Source organism: Artemia franciscana, unplaced genomic scaffold (assembly GCF_032884065.1).
Source record: "Artemia franciscana unplaced genomic scaffold, ASM3288406v1 PGA_scaffold_62, whole genome shotgun sequence".
NCBI classification, from domain to species: domain Eukaryota; kingdom Metazoa; phylum Arthropoda; class Branchiopoda; order Anostraca; family Artemiidae; genus Artemia; species Artemia franciscana.
This window is the reverse complement of record NW_027062701.1, coordinates 672,036-692,683: the sequence shown is the minus strand read 5'-3', so window position 1 is coordinate 692,683 and position 20,648 is coordinate 672,036. Positions and strand designations below refer to the sequence as shown.

The following is a 20,648-nucleotide window of genomic DNA, read 5'->3' as shown; positions in this document are numbered from 1 at the left end:
TTTTATATTTATTTTCATAATTATTCGTTTGAATTCTCTTCTTTTATTAGACAGAGATTTTATTATTGAAATTTCCATAAGGTAACTACTTTCAAAATAGACGTAATTGTAACAAATGGGCAGAAAATGATCTAAAATTCTATTAGTTATATTTTCGTTTACAGAAATAAAGAAATGTCAGCATCTGAACATGTAAAATGGTATCCTGCTATCTGAAATCCTTGCATCCTGGTAATGGACTCAAATGATGGTTTTGATTATTTGTGGGACCGATTGATTTTTGGAAAATCTTTTCGAGATGAGAAATTATGTGATCTCAGGTGCTTGCCTTTGTTTAAATTTATGGAGCAATGAATTTCCATGCAATAGGACTGCGCATGGTCAATTACTATTTAAATAGGTTGATTTAGTCATCACGTCTATTCACCTGAATAAACTTGTGTTAATTGTTAATAATTTGTGCTTTTTTCTGTTAACAGCTGGTGATTGCTTTGAACTTGGACGACAGACTTACAATAGTAAAGATTATTATCATACCATCTTATGGATGACAGAAGCGATGAGTATTCTTAAGGAAGAAGTTTATAAGACAACATCAGAATCTGAAATCTTGGAGTATTTGGCTTTTTCAATTTATATGCAAGGTAAGCAGAGACAGGTAGATCCACTGAGCATTTATTGTGCTATTTAGTTCTTACAGGTGAGCCCAGCTTTTTTCGTGAGAATTAAAAATTTTTTCGAATTTACATAAATACTTTTCACAAATTTAAACTCCGCTTGTGAAGAACTGGTTTAGTCTGCTTCCTAAGAAATCCTGGCTCTGCCCCTGTATTAAGGAAACAACCCTTCTCTTTTGTGTCCAATATTTGGACATATGAATGCATATATTGGCATATGAATAACCACTAATGTTTTCTTTATTTGTCTTTCTAAAAATATATCTAAAACTGATTGATAAAATATATTTTTTGTTCAGGAGCATCATTTTGTTTACATACAAATTTACAAAATATGTGCCAAGGAACCTTTCGGTTTGTTAGGCCAATTCCAACTTAAAGTACATAATTCTATATAAATAAACAAAAACAAAACAATATCCTCCGCCGACGGACTAACAACACATCTTTAACACTAATTCTTACGTCATATATGACACTGCTAAAGCAAAAGATAAATAAATAAAAAATAATCATAATTATAATTACAAAAATACCTCAGATTTCCCCGGATAAATACTTCGGTCATGCTCACACACTGCCGAAAACTGTAACCGGGTTGTTTCACACTGTGGTGGACAAAATACATCTGTGTTTCTCCTATTATAATTGTGAAGATCCACACTAATTGTAAACGTATTTTTAAAACAATTTGGTGTAAGGTTATTAAAAATGTCAGACTTTAACATCGATTGGTAAAAAAGGAAAATACCTACAATAGGAAGAATATTCAGTTTTAAATACATATTCCTCACTGAATTTCTAGGTCCATAATTTGCTACAATCCTAATGGCTGAATTCTGTAAAGCTCTAAGGTTTTTCAGATGCGATTGAAAAGATAAGGACCATGCTGAACAACAAAACAAAAGGTAACAATGGACAAGTGAAAAATACAAAAGTCTTAAGGACAAATTTTGGGCAAATATGCTTTAATTTCCTAATAATTCCAACAATACGTGGAATCTTAGATGTTATACAATTTATGTTATCAGAAAAACTAAGCGTCTTAGTTTCTATCATCCAAATATAATTTTCTATCACTTAGATAAGACCTCGACAGATTCAGAGCTCTTCCTCTTGTGTCGGCACTATCTAATTTACATAATAGAATTTCATGGTCGACAGAATCAAATGCCTTTAAAATATCTAAAAATACAGTTATAACTTTAAGGTGTCTATCATGACCATCATTAACCAACGTTGTTAGAAATTGAATTGAATGTTCTGTAGAATGTATCTTTCTGAAACCAAATTGGTTCTTAAAGAAAAAACCTATCTTCTCTAGAAATGTGTCAATCCTTATGTATAATATCTTCTCCATTACTCTAGCTGTAATTGGAAGCAGTGAAACCGTTCTATAATTGCTATGATCTTCAAGGTAACCTGACTTAAAAGTTGGCACTCTTTCTGCAATTTTAAACGGCTGAGGGAAAATTCCCTCTTTAAAACATCCATTAATGTGATCAACAAGTTGATCTTTGATAACTCGGAAAATTTCTTGCAGGAAACACAGGGACGAAAAATCCTGCTGAGTTATTGTTTATTCCAGAAATCACTGTTGGCACTTCACGTCCATTCTTCTTCTGCGGCCACATGCTTATTTCACTAACTGGCCCAACATACTATCGAAACGGCCCTTAATTTTCATGCATACTTACTGTCTATTTTTATTACCAACCTTAGAAAAATGGTCAGCCAATTTTTCATCAGTTCCTCCAATTATCGACCGAATAATTATTTCACTAGCTAACCCAATATACTGTCGAAACGATCCTTAATTTTCATGTATACTAACTGACTGTCTATTTTTATTACTTGCCTTAGAAAAAGAGTCAGCCAATTTTTCATTAAAATCTAAATGGTATTGTTTATTTCCACATCGAACCTTATCAATTCCTTCAATTATCGACCGAATAACTTTCCAAATCTTCAAATAGCTACCACTACTCGTCTTAAACATTTTTGAGTAGTAATCCTTTTTTGCTTTTCTTGACAATTTGTTAAGCACATTATTATAATTCTTATAAATAATTCAATCTAGTTGTCGGTTAGTAATTTTACTAACCCTATACAGTACATGCCTCTTCTTAATGCTTAGGTCATTCTTTTTCTTTAAAGTTATCTTAATATACACTTCATTGATCAAATTGGTGACTTTTTCATGACACGTTACAAACTTGTCACCATAGTTCATGCAATCACTTAAATACCTCTAACCACACCCCTCAAGTGGTATTTTTAGTTCATTAACACTTGATTTATCAAAACAAGAATATTGCCTATTTTTATTCACTAAAACATATCTATATACGCCAAAATTGAACAATGGAACACTTCATTTGGGATTACAATTAGGCTATATATATTTAACACTCGAAAAATACTATCACTTAAAGTTCTAGAGGTCTCAGTAATACGAGTGCACACACCAATAACTGGCTAAATAAATTCGAAGACCACACTGCTTTTCTATGACGAAAATATAAGATTTCAAAATAGGGATGAAACCTGTTAATTGACAGTGAAACAAATATAAAATTTTTTAACTGGATATTTCGGACACATATACAGTGTCCATCATCAGCAGTAAAACATAAACATTTTATGTTTGCAAAATTTATATATATAATACATGTTTATATTATGCAAGCCCGCCATGTTGATGTATCATTCTATTTTTCTTTAAAAAAAAACTTATAACCATTAATATCAAGTAGCGAATCACTATGATCATTAAGCCAAGTCTCAGTCAATCCAATAATATTTATCTCACTCTTATTATCACAAACGTCTCATTTAAGTCTATTTTTGTGTACATATTATTTAATTTTATCAAAATTGAAAACCCCATTTTATCCCAAAACTGCGAAATTTCCTTCTTGACTATTAGTTAATGAAATAGCGTACTGTGGCTCCTGAGAGACAAGGGCCGTTTGGTTAGAATAAGAAGCTATTAAAGGCTATAAAAAACTTAAGCGTAACGATTGAAGGATTGGAGAAGGGCAGCCCTCCTCATATTCGGAAAAATTTCTGTTAGTTTTAAATATTGAAATTGCTCCTTATATTCGGTCGAAAAATTATTTTTTTTTATATTTATAATACGCGTTACCTATGATGTGCCTTAGATCATCTTTGCTTATATGACTCTCAGTCCTATGTCCTAACTACTAAATAAAGCAATGCAGTAAGCGCTTCGAATTTTACCTGCAGAAAGCAAACAAAAGATACAAAATTGAAACTGATTTTTGGCTCCATCTATTCGTGATGATCAAAATGGGCCTATAGACAGAGCCAAGTAGACCTTACTGAAAACATCATTGTGAAGTTTGGTTTTGTTCATATGTGACACCTGAAGCTGGGCCTACAAATTTTGTTTTCTCTGACTCTCTTAAACTAACACAGCATATAGAAAAGAACCAGGTGACCTCAATAAGGCACGTACGCAGGAATTTGTTTTGGTGTGTGGGGGGGGGGCAAAACTTTCAAATCCCTTATTCTGTGAGAAGCACCAGAAAATTACGGAAAAATAAAAAAAATCGAGAGATTTTGGGGAGGGGGCGCCCCTGCATACCTGCCAGACCTCAATACAGAACAATATTACAATAATTGGTTGTATTCTTCGTAACGCACAAAAGAGGTCCCAATGTGTTGTGTTTCGGATCGGCTTGGAGTTTCGTGGGCATGCACCTTGGGCAAAACAAATCCAATAGGAAAAATATTTGAAAAGGATGGGGAAGGGGACAGGAATGTGCATTATCTAAAGTTCTTGTTGAATATTCTAATTTTGCCTAAGATTTAAGTTACAATGCAATGATTTAGTTCTTATGCAGAAAAAAAAAATGGAAATCTTGAAAAAGGAAACTGGATTAAAAAATGGTAGATTAAAACTAAAACGAACTATGCGAATTAGAAAACGAATAGAACTTGATTTTGAAAAGGTGTTTACAAAAAAAGTTTTCAAAGAAAAGTAAAGAGCTATATTAAACCTAAAACGAGCATAAATATAGATGTATAATATTTCAAGCTTAGGGTGAAAATAATTAACTATGAACGACTAAATGAAACATTAAATGAATAAAAATAAATTTTCAAGACAAACTTCAAACAAATAAATGTTAAGGGTAGTAAGAGTAAGGCTACCGCTTCCCTAAACAGCTCAGGGAAGAGCTGTTTTATAAGTATCTTATGCAGTAAATTTTTATCCATGCTTCCTTCATTTTAAAAGCATTCTTTTCAAATTAAAGACAATCAATTTTTAAATCATTATGTGGTCCGTCAATTCAAAATATTGCTTTAACAAACTAAATGCATTATGAAAATTATGAATGTTCATTTTTAATTTTTATTTATGCATTAATTTTTTGCGTGTTTTTATGAAACTGAATCAAAGGGAGAAGTTTTGACAAAAAATGTGCTGTTTTAAATAATAACATTAAACATAAAGTCAGAAAGGTAAAAATTCTAAGAAATTTCTTATTTCTTATTAGCATTATTTTCTTATTTGAAGTTGTTCGTGTTTTGACATATAAAAACCACTCTGTTAAATACATAAATCGTTTTCAGCATAGAGCAAATGACACTCAAATCTCTTATAGAATCTGAGAGGCCTCTGAAACTGGTATCTTTTTGTTGTAAGACTAGATGGTATGTTATTGATAAAGGCTAGTATTGTATTCTATGTAAAATCCGCTTCACATAGAGTACTTTTCATCTGCTCTGATCCTAGTATTGTTAAGACTGCAAAGATTTCCTTCCGATTCTTCAAAATGACAAAAAAGTCCTAATGAGAAACTTTTCATTTTCGCACTAAAAACTGGATAGTTTAGTTTGCACAAAATTTAGATACTTACAGAGTAGACAATCAAAAAAACTTACTTAAAAGAATTGACGCTTACTAGTCTAATACCTCACTTGAAATTTTTCCTGCGTATGCAGGCTCAGCTCACAGTCTAATCATAATCCCCTTGGCTCTTGCAACTAACTTCAAACCTCAAGATTGCTCTGCGCACGCGCATACTCTGCGGACTTGACCCATGGTTCTTACAGTAGCAATGCCAAAGATATGCTGAAAAGCGAAAACTCCTAGGTATTTGGCTATTTTACCAATTTTTAGGTTTGCTGGCTAAAATCACCACCTCTACACGTATGTGACAATGAATTTCGTATTGTCGTAATCAGATAAAGAAACAGAAAAAAAAGATGTAAAACTCAATCAATCAAGCCTTCTGTAGCCCGTAATGGCTCTCACATTTTTTTTTCTCACTGCTGGATTTGGGTCCTAGACAAGGTCATATCCAGGATTTTGGTTCGGGAGGGGGGAGGTACAAAAACTGAAAAAAAACGGATCAAAAAATTTTATATCCATTTTTGTTACGTTGTTACGAGTCTGACAAAAATTTCGTTGGGAAAGGGTCAAACCCCTATTTTTTTATAAATAAAAGATGTAAAACTCAATCAATCAAGCTTTCTGTAGCCCGTAATGGATCTCATATTTTTTTTCTCACTGCTGGATTTGGGTCCTAGACAAGGTCATATCCAGTATTTTGGTTCGGGAGGGGAAGGGGGACAAAAACTTTAAAAAAACGGATCAAAAAATTTTATATCCATTTTTGTTACATTGTTACGAGTCTGACAAAAATTTCGTTGGGAAAGGGTCAAACCCCTATTCCCCTGGATGCGGCCTTAGTCCTTGACCTGCAACGATTTCGTGAGTTTGCTATGGATTATGGGTACTTAAGTATTACACCAAACACACTCAAGAACCGAAGTTAGGTTAATCATGATAAAATATAATACCAAATATACCATAATACCATAAAAATACCATAATACCGTAATACATAAAATACCATAATACCAAAACATGATGAAAATATAATACTTTAGCTATATAATAATATAATTTGGACTATTTATTTTGACATTAGGGGGGGGGAGGGTAAAGTAACCCAACCTTACCTCCCCCACCCTCTCTAATGTGCAAATATATAGCCATAATTATACAACTCAAATGCACTTTGTCACCCATCATTTGTTTTTGTGGCTATGAAACTGGTTTTCTCAGATCTTACATTCAGTAAACTTCTCGACTATCTTTGGAATGGTACATAAGTACAGGATTGTGTTACATCAAATATACTATAGCTTGTTGAAACCATTTCTTCTGAGATATATTCTGTTTTTGTTTAATCGAGTAAGGTATTCCTTTACTTCTTGGAATTCTTCTTGTCCTTTTGTCATTTTCCTTTGGGGGTCTCCACCCATGTTTGCACGCTTCATGATAACTCATTTTACATTCTGAAATCATTGAACTTTTCCGTTAGTCATTGTTACTTGTTGACGGTATTTGCAGTTGAATAGATTGCACATCTTCCACACAATTGGTTTTATATTGTATCATTGTCATGAAGAAAATATGTTATGATATGCTTCATCAAATTCGGTTATGTGACTTTTATTCTAATTAGTGACAAAAAGAAATGCTGCAATCTACATTTTTATGATTGCTTTTGTAAGGTTGAAAGTGAGATTGTCATACTTAAGAGAAACACTATTGTATTGCAAATAAAGGGTTCTACCCGATCGGCCATCCAAATACAAACATGTTTTATCCAGCACTTTGATTCCTTTTAATCTGGAAATTTTCTAGATCCTTGGTCATACACAAATTTTGGAGGGATTAAAAGCAAGAAACATAACAGTAGAATAATCCTCACCTTCGAGCAACTTTAAAGAAAAAAACGAACTATGTATTATTCAGCATTATTATCTATGTATTTTTAGTATGTATTATCTATGTATTTTTAGTATGTATTATCTGTATTATTCAGTACACACTCGAGAACTAACCGGTTACATAACCACAAAACTCATTTAGTTTGCATCTTATAGTCATAGAAGATAGTGTCTCACTCTGACCTTGAATGTTCAAATTAAGATTTGTGATTAAAATTTATGGATTTTTCCTTGGAGCAATGAGGGGAGAAAATACAAAAAAGCTAATTATTAATTTTAAGCTAATTATTTCTGATTTTTCTGCCATTACGTCAGTAATGTCTGCTTCTCGAAATATTGAGACTGTAGTGATTGTTTGCAAAACCCCTCTTTTTTATATTTTAGTCATAGTATTTTTAGCTTCTTTTGAAATTGTATCCCCCTCTACCCATAATTAATTCAAGCGCTCTTGTCTGCAATGCAAATAACTTTCACATATGTGGTGAAACAGGGTTGTGTCAACAATTCTTTAGATGCCATGATTAGGCCATTATAAATAGTTTTACTTTACGTAGCGTCAGAGCTGTTGTACTTGGAAGAGGATAATGTAAATTATAGCTTCTTTTGTATGTCACGTATGATTGCATTTTCACTTTCTTAGGTGTTAATCAAATATTGCTCTTGCCATGTTTAATTTGTTTTATGGTTTTCACTTTTGTCCATGATAATATACCCATTTGCTAAATACAAGCATATCAGCTATTACACTATCGTAATATATGATAAAGCAGTCCTTTTTTTATTAATGAGGGTAGGGAAGGGGATTTCCTGGCATAATTTAAAAGAACGGCCAGAGATTAAATAAAAAACAAGTTTTCTTAGTTCAAAACAAGGAGCATCATTAAAACTTAAAATGAAAAGAAATCACTCTGTATATGAGGGAGGTCTTTCTCAACCCTCGCTCTTTACGCCAAAGTTTCGAAGTTCTTTGAGAATACTTCTCATTCAAAATTCAATGGCCCTTGCGTTTGAGCGCTCTTCCTTAAAGAATTGTGACAAGAAGTCAAACTTTAGCATTAAGAGCGAGGGTCGAAGAACGGACAGCCCCCTTATATACGGAATATTTCCTGTTCGTTTTAAGTTCTAATGTTGCTCCTTCTTTTCAGTTGAAAAAACTTCTTTTTATTATTTAATTTCTGACCGTTTTCTAAATCATGCCAGGAAATCATCTTTTATTCCCGTGAAAGAATTTCCCCTAGAAATTTCTCCCCGGAAATTTTCCTCTCCGTGGAAGATTCTCCCAGTGGGATACCCCCCCTCAAAAGAAAATATTCGTATGTTTCCCAATAACAGATACTATAATTAAACAATGGCAAATTGCATAACCTACAGTGCTTTCCCCAGCGACTTTGGGGCCATGTACCCCCCCCCCCCCAAAGGCATAGTTATTGGGTCTTTCAGCTCTGCTGAATAAACAAACTATATAAAATTTTGATCGGATCTCACTGTGGAAAAAGGGGTGTGGGAGGGGGGCAAATTGCCCTCCACTCATTTTGTTCACTTTAAAGAGCACTGGAACTTTTGATTTCCGTTCGAATGAGCCCTCTCTCGATCTTCTTGGACCGTTGGTATGATACGATCTTCCCTGAAAAAAAAACATGCATCTGTGATCTTTTTTCTGAAAAAAAAAAACATATAAAATTCAGCATTTTGCTAATGGGACCTTGATACCTCTACAGGTGGGTTCTCTTATATGCTGAATCTGATGATGTGATTTTGCAGTAACATCTCTTAATTTTTAGGGATGTTTCCCCCTATTTTCGTTAATCAGGCAAGTTATCTCAGGCCTGATATTTGGCCTGACAAAAAAATATATTTGGAATTAGCATAAAAAGACAATTCTCTTGATGTATCCACTGTTTTCAAATGGTTATCGTGTTAATATTGGGCCGAGTCACTCCTGGTTACCACGAACTGTTTGACAAAGTACAAAGCCAATGACCAGTATTTATATCCGATTTACTACTATTAAATATAATAATAATAGAAACACTTTGGGTAGGGTCCATAAAATCTGATGATACATTATGGAGTTTGTATCTGACCATATATGGATTTCTTTTCAACACATCGATTTTTTGGTTGGTATTCTTACTACCAAGTAAGTACAATAGAACTACCGCCTGGAGTAATTTCCTAGTGGTTAGATGTCAAATTGACTTTAAAACTATTTATAAATACAAGGGCTGGTATGGTACTAAAAACGAACTGAATATAAATTAAGAAAATCAAATGAAAGTAAAGAGTGACATTAAAACTTAAAACGAACATAAGTTATTTCGTTATTGACTGGGTTTCCCCCTCGTCAACCCTCTGCTCTTTATGCCAAAGTTCGACTTTTGTCCCCAGTACTACTCTGACGCAAAGGCGATTGGAATGGAATATAAAGCGTTTTTCGCAATATCAAAGGAACTGAAGGTCTTGTTAATGCGCATTTGGTTTGAACAGTACAATTTTCAGTTTGAATGTTTTAAAAAGGGATCGGTTGCACTGTTATTGCACCCATAAGTCCCTTCACAGTAGCACTAGAAACTTTAGCATGAAGAGTGGGGGAGGGGGAATAGGAATCGTTGTTACGAGTAATTACTGAGCAGTAGTTACGGAATAATTTCTGTTTGTTTTAAGTTTTAATGTTGCCTCTTCATTTTCATTTGAAAAAAAAAACTGTTCTCTTAATTGTTATTTAAAACCTATATGCAGCATGGTTTACGTTGATACAGCATTGTGCAGTTACTCACGAACTATTAAAAGAAGGTCACTGTGTCCTTTTGTGGGGGGAGGGGGTGGTTCCTGAAGCCTAAAAAGTGCATTTTATGCCTGAATTTTCGCCGCGGATGATAGTTCCTCCCATATTGCAGAAATATGTTGAGTTTGAAATAAGAGTTAATATTCATATGTTTAAATATACAAAGGCAGAAAGTTTTGAAGCATTCCCTTTGCTGTTAGTCCAATCTTTGACCGGTGACGCTTCCTCCCTCCCACTTCGAAATTTTTTTAATAATAACCGTATCTACGCTTATTGTAATTTAAGCCATATGAGTTGGACTCATGTTCAATCTGTTCAAGCTTTTTTTTAGTATTATTCATTGACTATACATATATAAAACTATTCACACAGAGGCGCCATTTGGGGGGAGGGGCAAATGCCCACCCCAGATTTTCCAGGGGGCCCAAGCTTCCACCGCAAAGGGCCCTTTGCCGGCCATAATAATCCATTATGTCCAACATAATCCATTCTGTCCAATTGATTTGAAATTACTGCACGCCTATTAACCAAAGAGCGTAATTACTTGACGACCCTTGGGGTAATTACGCTATTTGCTATTAATTATTGTAAACCTGTAAAGTAGGTAAGATACATAATAAAATTCTCGAGTTCTGTCAAATGCCCATTTCCTAGATGATTACGCGACACGAAGTGAGTCGGGGGGGGGGGCAAGATAAGGTTTATGCCCACCCCAAGATTTGGTCTAAATGGCGCCTTTAAATATACAAAGGCAGAAAGTTTTGAAGCATCCCCAGGAGTAATCTTTGACAGGTGATGCTTCCTCCTTCCCACTTCGAAAATTTTTTACTAATAACTGTATCTACACTTATTGTAATTTAAGCCATATGAGTTGGACTCATGTTCAATATACATATATAAAACTATAAAACTATATATTTGGCTATACATATATAAAACTATTCACACAACATTCCCGGCAGGGAGACTGGCTCGAAAGCCGGGCGACAATACAAACGGTGTAAACAAAGAAACCCAGAAGAAACGGATGTCATCACACATCTCACTCTCTCCCACACCAAAAAATAAATGCAAAAAAAAACTTTGATTAAAATTATTGTCATTATTTATCCGATAGCTGAACGGCCGGGAGCTACTCACAAACTCATATTTACTAATTAGCAGAGCATTGATTTTAGTCTTTAATGTTAATAGCGATAGACTCTGATCAAAAGAAGATTCATAGGTGTTCCAATAGTTTGTAATAATATTTTTAGGTGAAAATCTAGACCGCTCGGAGATAATGAAAGGCACAGGAAGCTTACTTAAAGGACAACAAGTATTGTATGGTCGGACTGAGGGAGGGCCTGGAAAAAAAGATTTAAAGCAATCTTGTAAAATTTGCCTAATTTTAGTGTATTTTTGCTCTTATTCTTATGCTCTTGATCAATAAACTCTACGTTAAAGGAAAAGAGTCGGGGTTCAATGGACACTACGGGCCTCGTAATGCGCAAAAAGATTTATGTTCGTTTCAAGCCTTAACAACCAATCGTCCAACTCATTACGAGAAGCTTAAAAAAGCTTCTAAATAATTGTTAAATTTCTTATTAAAAGGAATTGGCAGTTAAATATGAGGATACTTTCTTCTTGAGGTTTTTGTCTCTGTATCCTTGAAAATCTTCACCAGTAAACGGCTGTCCTCGCCAAGCTTTGCCAGGTTTATGGATTTTATCAGGTTTATCGATATTTTCGAACATATTACCTTCCAAATCCCCATCGAATTTTACCCGAATGTCTTAGCCATGAGAAGGTTTATAGAATCAATATCGTTTGAAAAGCATGGAAGGGGTGTACTGTTTGATTATATAGTGACTACGTGAAAAGTTTTTGTTGGTTAAGCCTCCCGTTTCTGTAGGGGGAATTGGAGGGAGGGGGTATTTATCCCCTAATATTTTTTGCCTCCCTATGTTTGAAAGATATCCTTTATTGGCGTTTCCGTTGAAAAAAAACAGCTGCAAAATTGCCCCCCTTCTAGATTTTGAAAAATGTCTTTTACCACCCCTCCCCTGTGTTTCTGTGAATTCACGCCATTTTTAATGTTATGGGTACTCCCTAGTCAGAGGTGTCACTATCCAAAATAGGGAGGAGGGGTATTGAGAGGCATCCAACAGTTCCAATTTTCTAATGGACGTGCTTTTTTCATTCTGCCGTTCAATTTTGAAAACTTTAACAATGAAAGTTCTACCTCAAAATATTGTTGTAGGTAACATACACCAAGCCCTTCACTATACTAATGAGTTATTGCGTCTTGTGCCATATCATCAGAGAGCTCTGGGGAACAAAAAATTCTATGAAGACACCCTTAAAAAGCAAGGAGCATACCCACCGAGAGGAGATCCTGGAGTAGAAGGCTTAGTCCCTGCTGATGAGGTAAGCTTTATACAAGTTTCCTTCATTCAAAGCTTATTTGAAACTGACAGTAAGACCATGCATAAGAAAGGAGTGAACTTTTTGAATAGAAACGGAAACTCTAAAAACTGTAAGTTTGACAATATATATATATATATATATATATATATATATATATATATATATATATATATATATATATATATATATATATATATATATATATATATATATATATATATATATATACATTCACATATATATTAAAAATTGGCATACAGCAATAAATATATTAAAAATTGTATTGCCCTTTTAGATAACAAGTAATATTGAAGGGTAATTAGCCCCCCTCCCATTCCTCTTTTCCTTACTATCATTTGAAAAAAACTTATTTTTTTATTTAATCATTTACAAGCTTCATGCCAAAGGTTTGGAATACACAAAGGGTAGATATCTGTGCAAAAAATATGAAGCTTAAGGTTGCATATTAATGGTTAAAGGTAAATAAATATATGAATGATTTCAGAAAAATGGGTGCAGCACCCCCAACAATAAGATATTATGCGATATCATGAAAATAACACTATCGAGTTCAACATGTTTGAGAAGCTTGGAGTGAAAGCTTGAAGCTTCCATGTGCAGAAATGAAAATTTTTTATGTGTCATACTTAACGTGATTTCGTTATATGGAACTAATAAATGCGATGTGTCTCATGTTTTTGTTCATGGTTATCATATATGACCGTTTTTTTCAAGTATTATGTAGTAGTATTAGGTTAATGCAGTGTTTTATTTAAGTGTCTAACGATAATCACTGACCAAAGTTCATGTTATTTGTGTCTTTCGTTTGTGTTGTTTGTACTGTGTTCATGACTGTATATTTAACTTTAAAATACACTTGTCCATCTATCAGACGGGCTGGGGTAGGAACTTGAGAAAGAACCAATTTTTTAATTCTAGTGCTCATTTTAAGGTCTAAAACTGATTAGAGGGGTCCCTATAACCCCTGCAATAACCCATTTACTATTGGGTGCTCCTCGAGCACCAGATCGTATTGGCTCCAAATTTCAAGATAGTCAGTGAACGTTCGAAAGGACACAAACGTATGCATCCTAGTATAAAATGACAAATGAGATCCAAATAGCTCATGTAAAATCAAGGCTTCTTAGATGCATTTTAATTGGAACAGTGGTTGTGACATTACACGTTGTTGAGATGGGATGGTTAAGGATTTTCGATGTTGTTGATTAGAGTCAAAACTTTTTGTTTGTTTTTTAAATAAATATTTTCTATTTCTCACCCCCCCTCTCTCTTCCCCTTCTCTCTCTCCATCTTTCTCTCTCTAGGATTTTTCCTCTGCCCTATGACAGAAGTAATCGGCTCCATTGTGTACCTCTTTGACTCCTGACTCTGGAATTATTCAACATATTGTCCTGCAGGATTAGATTTTAATCATTAGAATTCATTAAAATTGCAGTGTGACTATCTTGAATCAAAAATGTAAGTCTATAATCGAAACCGAATAAAGATGTTGTTCGGATATAACATCTGATTCTGACCAAATTAGGTATTAAAGGGCTCATTATATTGTTGATTAAATAAAAAAAACAAGTTTTTTTAACTGAAAGTAAGGAGCGACATTAAAACTTAAAACTAACAGAAATTACTTCGTATATGAAAGGGGCTGCTTCCTCATCAACGCCCCGCTCTTTACGCTAAAGTTTGATTCTTTCTCTCAATTCTACTTTTTAGAACAGTAAAAAAACTTTAGCGTAAAGAGCGGGGCGTTGATGAGGAAGCAGCCCCTTTCATATACGAAGTAATTTCTGTTAGTTTCTTCTGTAACTTCTGTATTCTCATGTTTTTATTACATATATGAGGGGGTTCACCCCCTCGTCCGTACCTCGCTCTTTACACTAAAGCTAAAATTTTGTCCCAATTCATTAACAATGACCCCTGAATCACAAAAGCCGTAGAATAAATAGTTGAAATTACTAAAAATACTTTAGCGTGAAGAGTGAGGTATTAGGAGGAGGTGAGCCCCTCATATGCATAATAATTTCTGTTCGTTTTAAGTTTTAATGCTGCTCCTTACTTCCAGTTGAAAAAACTTTTTCATATCTATTATTTCATTGTTTTTTTTTAATAGTGCTAGAAGATCCTGCGCTCCCTTCATGAAAATTCTCTTCCCCCATGACAAATTCCTCGATGGAAAGTTCCCCCTACATATCCCCCTCTTCTCAACCCCTCCCCCAGCCAAAAAATCCCTCCGAAAACGTCTGTACACTTCCCAGTAACCATTGCTATATGTAAGCACTGGTCAAAGTTTGTAACTTGTAGCCGCTCCCACGGGGACTGTGGGGGAGTAAGTCATCCCCAAAGACATAGTTATAAGGTTTTTCGAAGACGCTGAATAAAATGCCTATCTATCAGAATTTTAATCCGTTGACTTTGGGAAAATAATTAGCGTGGGAGGGGGCATAGGGGCCCTCCAATTTTTTGGGTCACTTAAAAAGGGCACTAGAACTTTTCATTTCCGTTAGAATGAACCCTCTCTAAAGATTCTAGGACCACTGGGTCGATGCAATCACCCCTGGGAAAAAAAATAAACTGGGAAAAAAACAAACGCATCCGTGATCTGCCTTCTGGCAAAATATACAAATTTCCAGATTTTTATAGATAGGAGCTTGAAACTTCTACAATAGGGTTTTCTTATACGCTGAATCTGATGGTGTGATTTTTGTTACGATTCTATGACTTTTAGGGGGTGTTTTCCCCTATTTTCTAAAATAAGGCAAATTTTCTCAGGCTCGTAACTTTTGATGGGTAAGACTAAACTTGATGAAACTTATATATTTTGAATCAGTATTAAAATGAGATTCTTTTGATGTAGCTATTGGTATCAAAATTCCATTTGTTAGAGTTTTGGTTACTATTGAGCCGTGTCGCTCCTTACAGTTGCCACGAACTGTTTGATTAGAAAGCTGTCACTAATGTTTCAGTAGGAGTTCAATGCAAAACACATTGAGAACATATTTCACTAAGAGAGTTCTATTTGCACAAAAATGCGATAGTTAAGAATTCAAGATGTTGTTGATTGTATATCTGAGGCTAATAGTGCTATGTGGATGTTCATATTCATTGTTTGGTTATTTGTACTGTGATTTCTTTTACCACAGCTGTTTCTGCCTCATGTCTACTGTTGAGTATCATTAACTTATTTGAATAAGTTCTAATCAACATATGTGCCAGCATTATTGACATTAATACATACAAAAACTATGTCAATTATCAAACGAACACTTTCTAAATAAAAAAAGAAGTTTCTTCCTTGAAAACGAAAGAGCGAATTTAAAGGCGGAAACTGGCACAAATTTTTATGAATTAAATAGTGAACAATGAAGCCAACCCTAAAACGAGCACAATTTTCCACAAATAAGGGTGATGTTGCTGCCCCTCCAACGTCCTGTATTCTACAGTTAGTAGAATTGACCATGTGTCAAATAAGTGAGTTACGTTTGAGAGTTTTCAATGTTTTTATGATGTCTTTTCTTTTTTGTATGTTTGAAGAAGGGAAGTCTTTTTAGATACATTTCCAAATGACTAGTTAAGTTGGATTCTAAAAAACCAACTATTCTAAGACTAACTTTTAGGGAAATTTAATCTTTGTCTGATATATATATATATATATATATATATATATATATATATATATATATATATATATATATATATATATATATATATATATATATATATATATATATATATATTATATATATATATACATATATATATATTATATATATATAATATATATATATATATATATACATATATATATAATATAAATAATATAAATAATATATATATATATAATATATATATATATATATATATATATATATATATATATATATATATATATATATATATATATATATATATATATATATATATATATATATATATATATATATATATATATATATAATAATAATATTTATTATCCACAAATATACAAAAGTATAAACAGTGGAGTACAGAGAAAAAATTAATAAACAAAGCAAAAACAAAAGTACACGTAACTCAACAATGGCAAGCACAATAAATCTAATATAACAAAGAAAAACAGTATAATAAAATAGACTAACAGATCAGTAGAACAGACGAAGTAAAGCTGCATTGATAACTAGAAATATTTACAAACACAGTATAGACTGCCGCTCATCTTTCGCATTCATCAAATTCATCATTTATTAATAACCCACAAAGATAACCCTATGGAGAAAAGAAAAAGCAAACGAAATTAACAAAACGACCCAAAAAAAAGAAACTAAATACTTATCCTACATAATACATAAATAACAAGAGAAAATATAACTAAACTAGAAAGATAACCTATAAGAAGAAGAAGATTATGGCAGCATCGCCCCATACAGGGAATTATTCTTGCAGAGAGTTCGGATATAGCGAGACAGCCGATTTTGGAAGGCCAGGTATGGATCAAGAATGCCATATCTTTCACTAATCCAAGAGTTTCTAGTCCAGAATGGTAGGCCTAACAAGAACTTACAAAAACGGTAAAAGCATGACCGGATGGTACGTTTATTCCGATCGGTTAATAGAGCCCAAAACGGGGAGACCAATAACATGTGGCTCCACCAGCGCATTGAAAAGTCTCGCTCTGATATGTCTATTATAATATGTCTTGGTAGATATGAGTAGACCGTAAGATTTGCGGATCTTGCTGGTCAAATGTTCAACTAGCAGTGATCTCGTAGATTTCACATCACAACCGATTGGGAGCCCGAGGTAAACTAAACTAGGCGCTGGTCTCACGACACTATTTCCAAGTCGGATATCAGGAACGTCATCTGAGCTTTGACGGTTGAAAACAACAATTTCGCTCTTACTTTCGTTAAAGGTTTATTTCGGAATAAGCGTTTCCTAGAATATCAAAGTTCTTTTCTATCATCCCAAAAGAACGGCTTAAATTCAGTATATCATCGGCATAATTTAACAGTGATATATCACTACCTCTAAACACAAGACTCATCTCAACATCTTTTTTGATTCTACAACACTATTATTGTAAAGGGTAGGGGAAGAAACTGCACCTTGCCGTATGCCCTTTTCTACTGGAACTACTACAGCCGAAATTTGTAGACCATCAATCGTCGGGACTTTAATTCTATATATATATTATGCCAAGAGTAAATAGAGTGCTAGATGCTAAAGTATTAGCAAATCTGGAAGTTGAATTAGTGGATTTGATGACCAGACGGTAGTGACAAATATTGTAGTTTTGAACGTTTAGTCATTCTGTTTTTTTATCCACATTGTTTAATTATTCTTACTATTTTTTTTTCGTGTGTGTTTTTTTGTGGAAATTTACTGTATGCCTTAGTCTCCTGAAGCTAAGCTATCGATTCTGGTTCATTAAAGAAAATGAAAAAATAAGTGAGAAGAAGAGCAAATGACACACTTTCATAAGTTTTGTGCTCTAATTGTAATTACTTTAAAACAGGCCGTTCTCAGATGTCAACATTGACATTTATCAAGTTTTCTTCAATCATTAACTTGAGGAAGACCTTTTTTTATGAGATTAGACTTGGATTTTGGAGGTTAGATTGGCCGATATGCAGAAACGGTCAATAAGCAAGGCCGTATGTTGAGGGTGAGTTACAGGGTCTGAACCCCCCCCCTCCCCGTGAAATTTTGTCTTACTTGTAAAAAGGTAACAAAAAATGTTTCTTGTAAGAAAGGTATCAAACAAATTTTTGAAGCTATTTTCAAAGTTTTTTTCCTTACCCTACCCCTCACCTACCGAAAAATACCCCCTAACAAGAAGCCTGGATACGCCTTTATCACCAAGGTTCCTACAAATATTGAACTAGGTTGATGGAATGTTGCGTCTCCTTCGACAATAGAATTGCCTTAGTGCCCCTCTTATTGTGCAATAATCCAGGCTCGTGTAGTAGCCGCTCGCAAAATCAAACATATTTGTCAGACCTTCCACGCCCCTTGACTATAGGCCGTCTTATTGTCTTAGCGATCTTCCTAAACTACGTAAAAGCAAGTCTGTAGGCACCTGGTGATCTACAGAAATTTGGCGATCTATTTAGGTCATGCAATACTAGATGAAAAGACAATGAATCTAACAAACTTTCTGTCATTTTCAAGCGTATTAAAGGACTTGCATTTTTGGTCTGGGTTTCTATGCACTGGTTATGATTTCTACAGTTTGGTCTTGATTTATGTGGCTTAGTTTTGATTTTTATGAATTCATGTGGATTTCTATGTATTTGTTATGATTTCTACGTACTGCACTTGATTTTAGAGGTTGCCCTTGATCTCTACAGTTTGGATATGATTTCATTGAATTTGCCTGGATTTTTACGACTTGGTCTTGATGTTTATGGCTTGGTCTGGGTTTCTACATGTTATGGGAACAAAAAAAGGCTTTTTCAAGAAAATGGTTTAAATTCTACCGTGTGTCAGCCATTTAGTCACAGGCTGGGAATTGCCATGGAACATCGCGATTTAACAATCAAATGGCAAGTTTCCGCTGTTCAAAAAAAAAAGATCATTTTTTAGTTTATAAATATATTTATGAGGGGAAAAGGTTGAAAAACCCTTAGTTTTGATAATATGCCCCTAGAGGGGGTCATCAGGGCTGGTACATTGTGCCACGCTGGCCTCAATTGCAAGGAGTCATCAAAAGAAACGCTATTAGGGATTTTTTTTTTTCAAGTTTAAACGATCGATTCTAGTGTAAACGAATATTTTTGCAGGAATGTTTTCACACGTTTTTCCATACGTGTGATATTATGTGCCAGATGGGGTCTTGTGCTATCTGTAGTTTGCCACCGTGGCGTGAATTGTCATGTGGGCATCATGTTTAGGGGTCAATTACTAAAATATGAACTATTGAATTTAATTCGTGATTTTTAACAAGAAAATATTTGGAAAATGTCTTAGGAATAATGAGGGGTGCTAGAAGGTGCCAGAAATGCCAGTCATTGTTTGGCACAGTGGCGTGAATTGAGATGGTGTATCACGTAGGGTTGGCTTACGAAAACATGAACCATTTGATTTAATGTTGAACCATTTGATTTAAATCATAGCTAAAGTTCTCCCCAAACGTAATCGAACTTCGTTCCAAATCTTCATGAAACGGAAGGAGCTAAGCATCAAAAGCTCTAACTAAACTTACTTATCGTAATGAGTGGCAGCAAGGCAAATAAATTAGCACTTCCATAAGGCATAAGCATCAATTGAATAAACTCCCTTCTCAGGTATTTTTCGATAAGCACAAAAAGTAATATTCAAACACAAACAAAATAACAAAAAACGAAAAAACAGACTCCGATCTCGAATGCAGTAATCACTTCACTGAAGTAGCTAAAACATCTTCCGCTATAGCTTCTGCTTTACTTTCATCACCATTGCAAATAAACATCACAAAACCTCATGTAAATACCAACTTCCTGACTGTGATTTGGGTTGTGATCCTGCGTAGAATCTGTTGATTTCTTTTGTTTGGGATAGCCATCTGTTTATTTTTACCACTCCCTAAATAATCTATCAGTAATCACGAGTCGAAAGAGTTGTAACATGTCTACGTTTACGAAGTTGGGCCAGCCTGCCAGAGCCCTACAATTATATAGATTAGGAATGGCCAACCCTCGGCCTGTTTTTATATTTTGGCCTTTGAGGGTCATCACTCTTTCACAAAATATAAATGAACAACTATTTGTGAAAATTGCTTTAAGTTAAACAATTTAAAAAAATAATTATGCATCAAGTATTCAAAAATTAACTGTCAAAATTATAAAAAAATTAGCCTTGGCTTTAAGATAATAGTCTTGCGAATGCATGACGCATATTGCTAGTTTTATTTATGAGTTTACAGTTGTGAGTTTACACAACAATTAACAAGTTCTAGCAATTCATGGTGTGTGCACATCTTAGGACATCTAATACTAATATAACTGGTTCTATGTTTCACTCTCAATCTT

The 20,648-nt window shown here is 34.1% G+C and overlaps 1 protein-coding gene across 3 annotated transcripts in view; it reads left to right on the top strand.

The window, feature by feature from the left end:
- Window positions 1-20,648, top strand: part of LOC136042083 (prolyl 4-hydroxylase subunit alpha-1-like) — a 122,345-nt gene that overhangs the window by 30,588 nt on the left and 71,109 nt on the right. For all 3 annotated transcript variants that reach the window (XM_065726979.1, XM_065726977.1, XM_065726980.1), the window contains exons 5-6: window positions 480-644; window positions 12,479-12,645. In XM_065726979.1, the coding sequence (XP_065583051.1) occupies window positions 480-644; window positions 12,479-12,645 (332 nt within the window). The remainder of the gene's footprint in view (window positions 1-479; window positions 645-12,478; window positions 12,646-20,648) is intronic.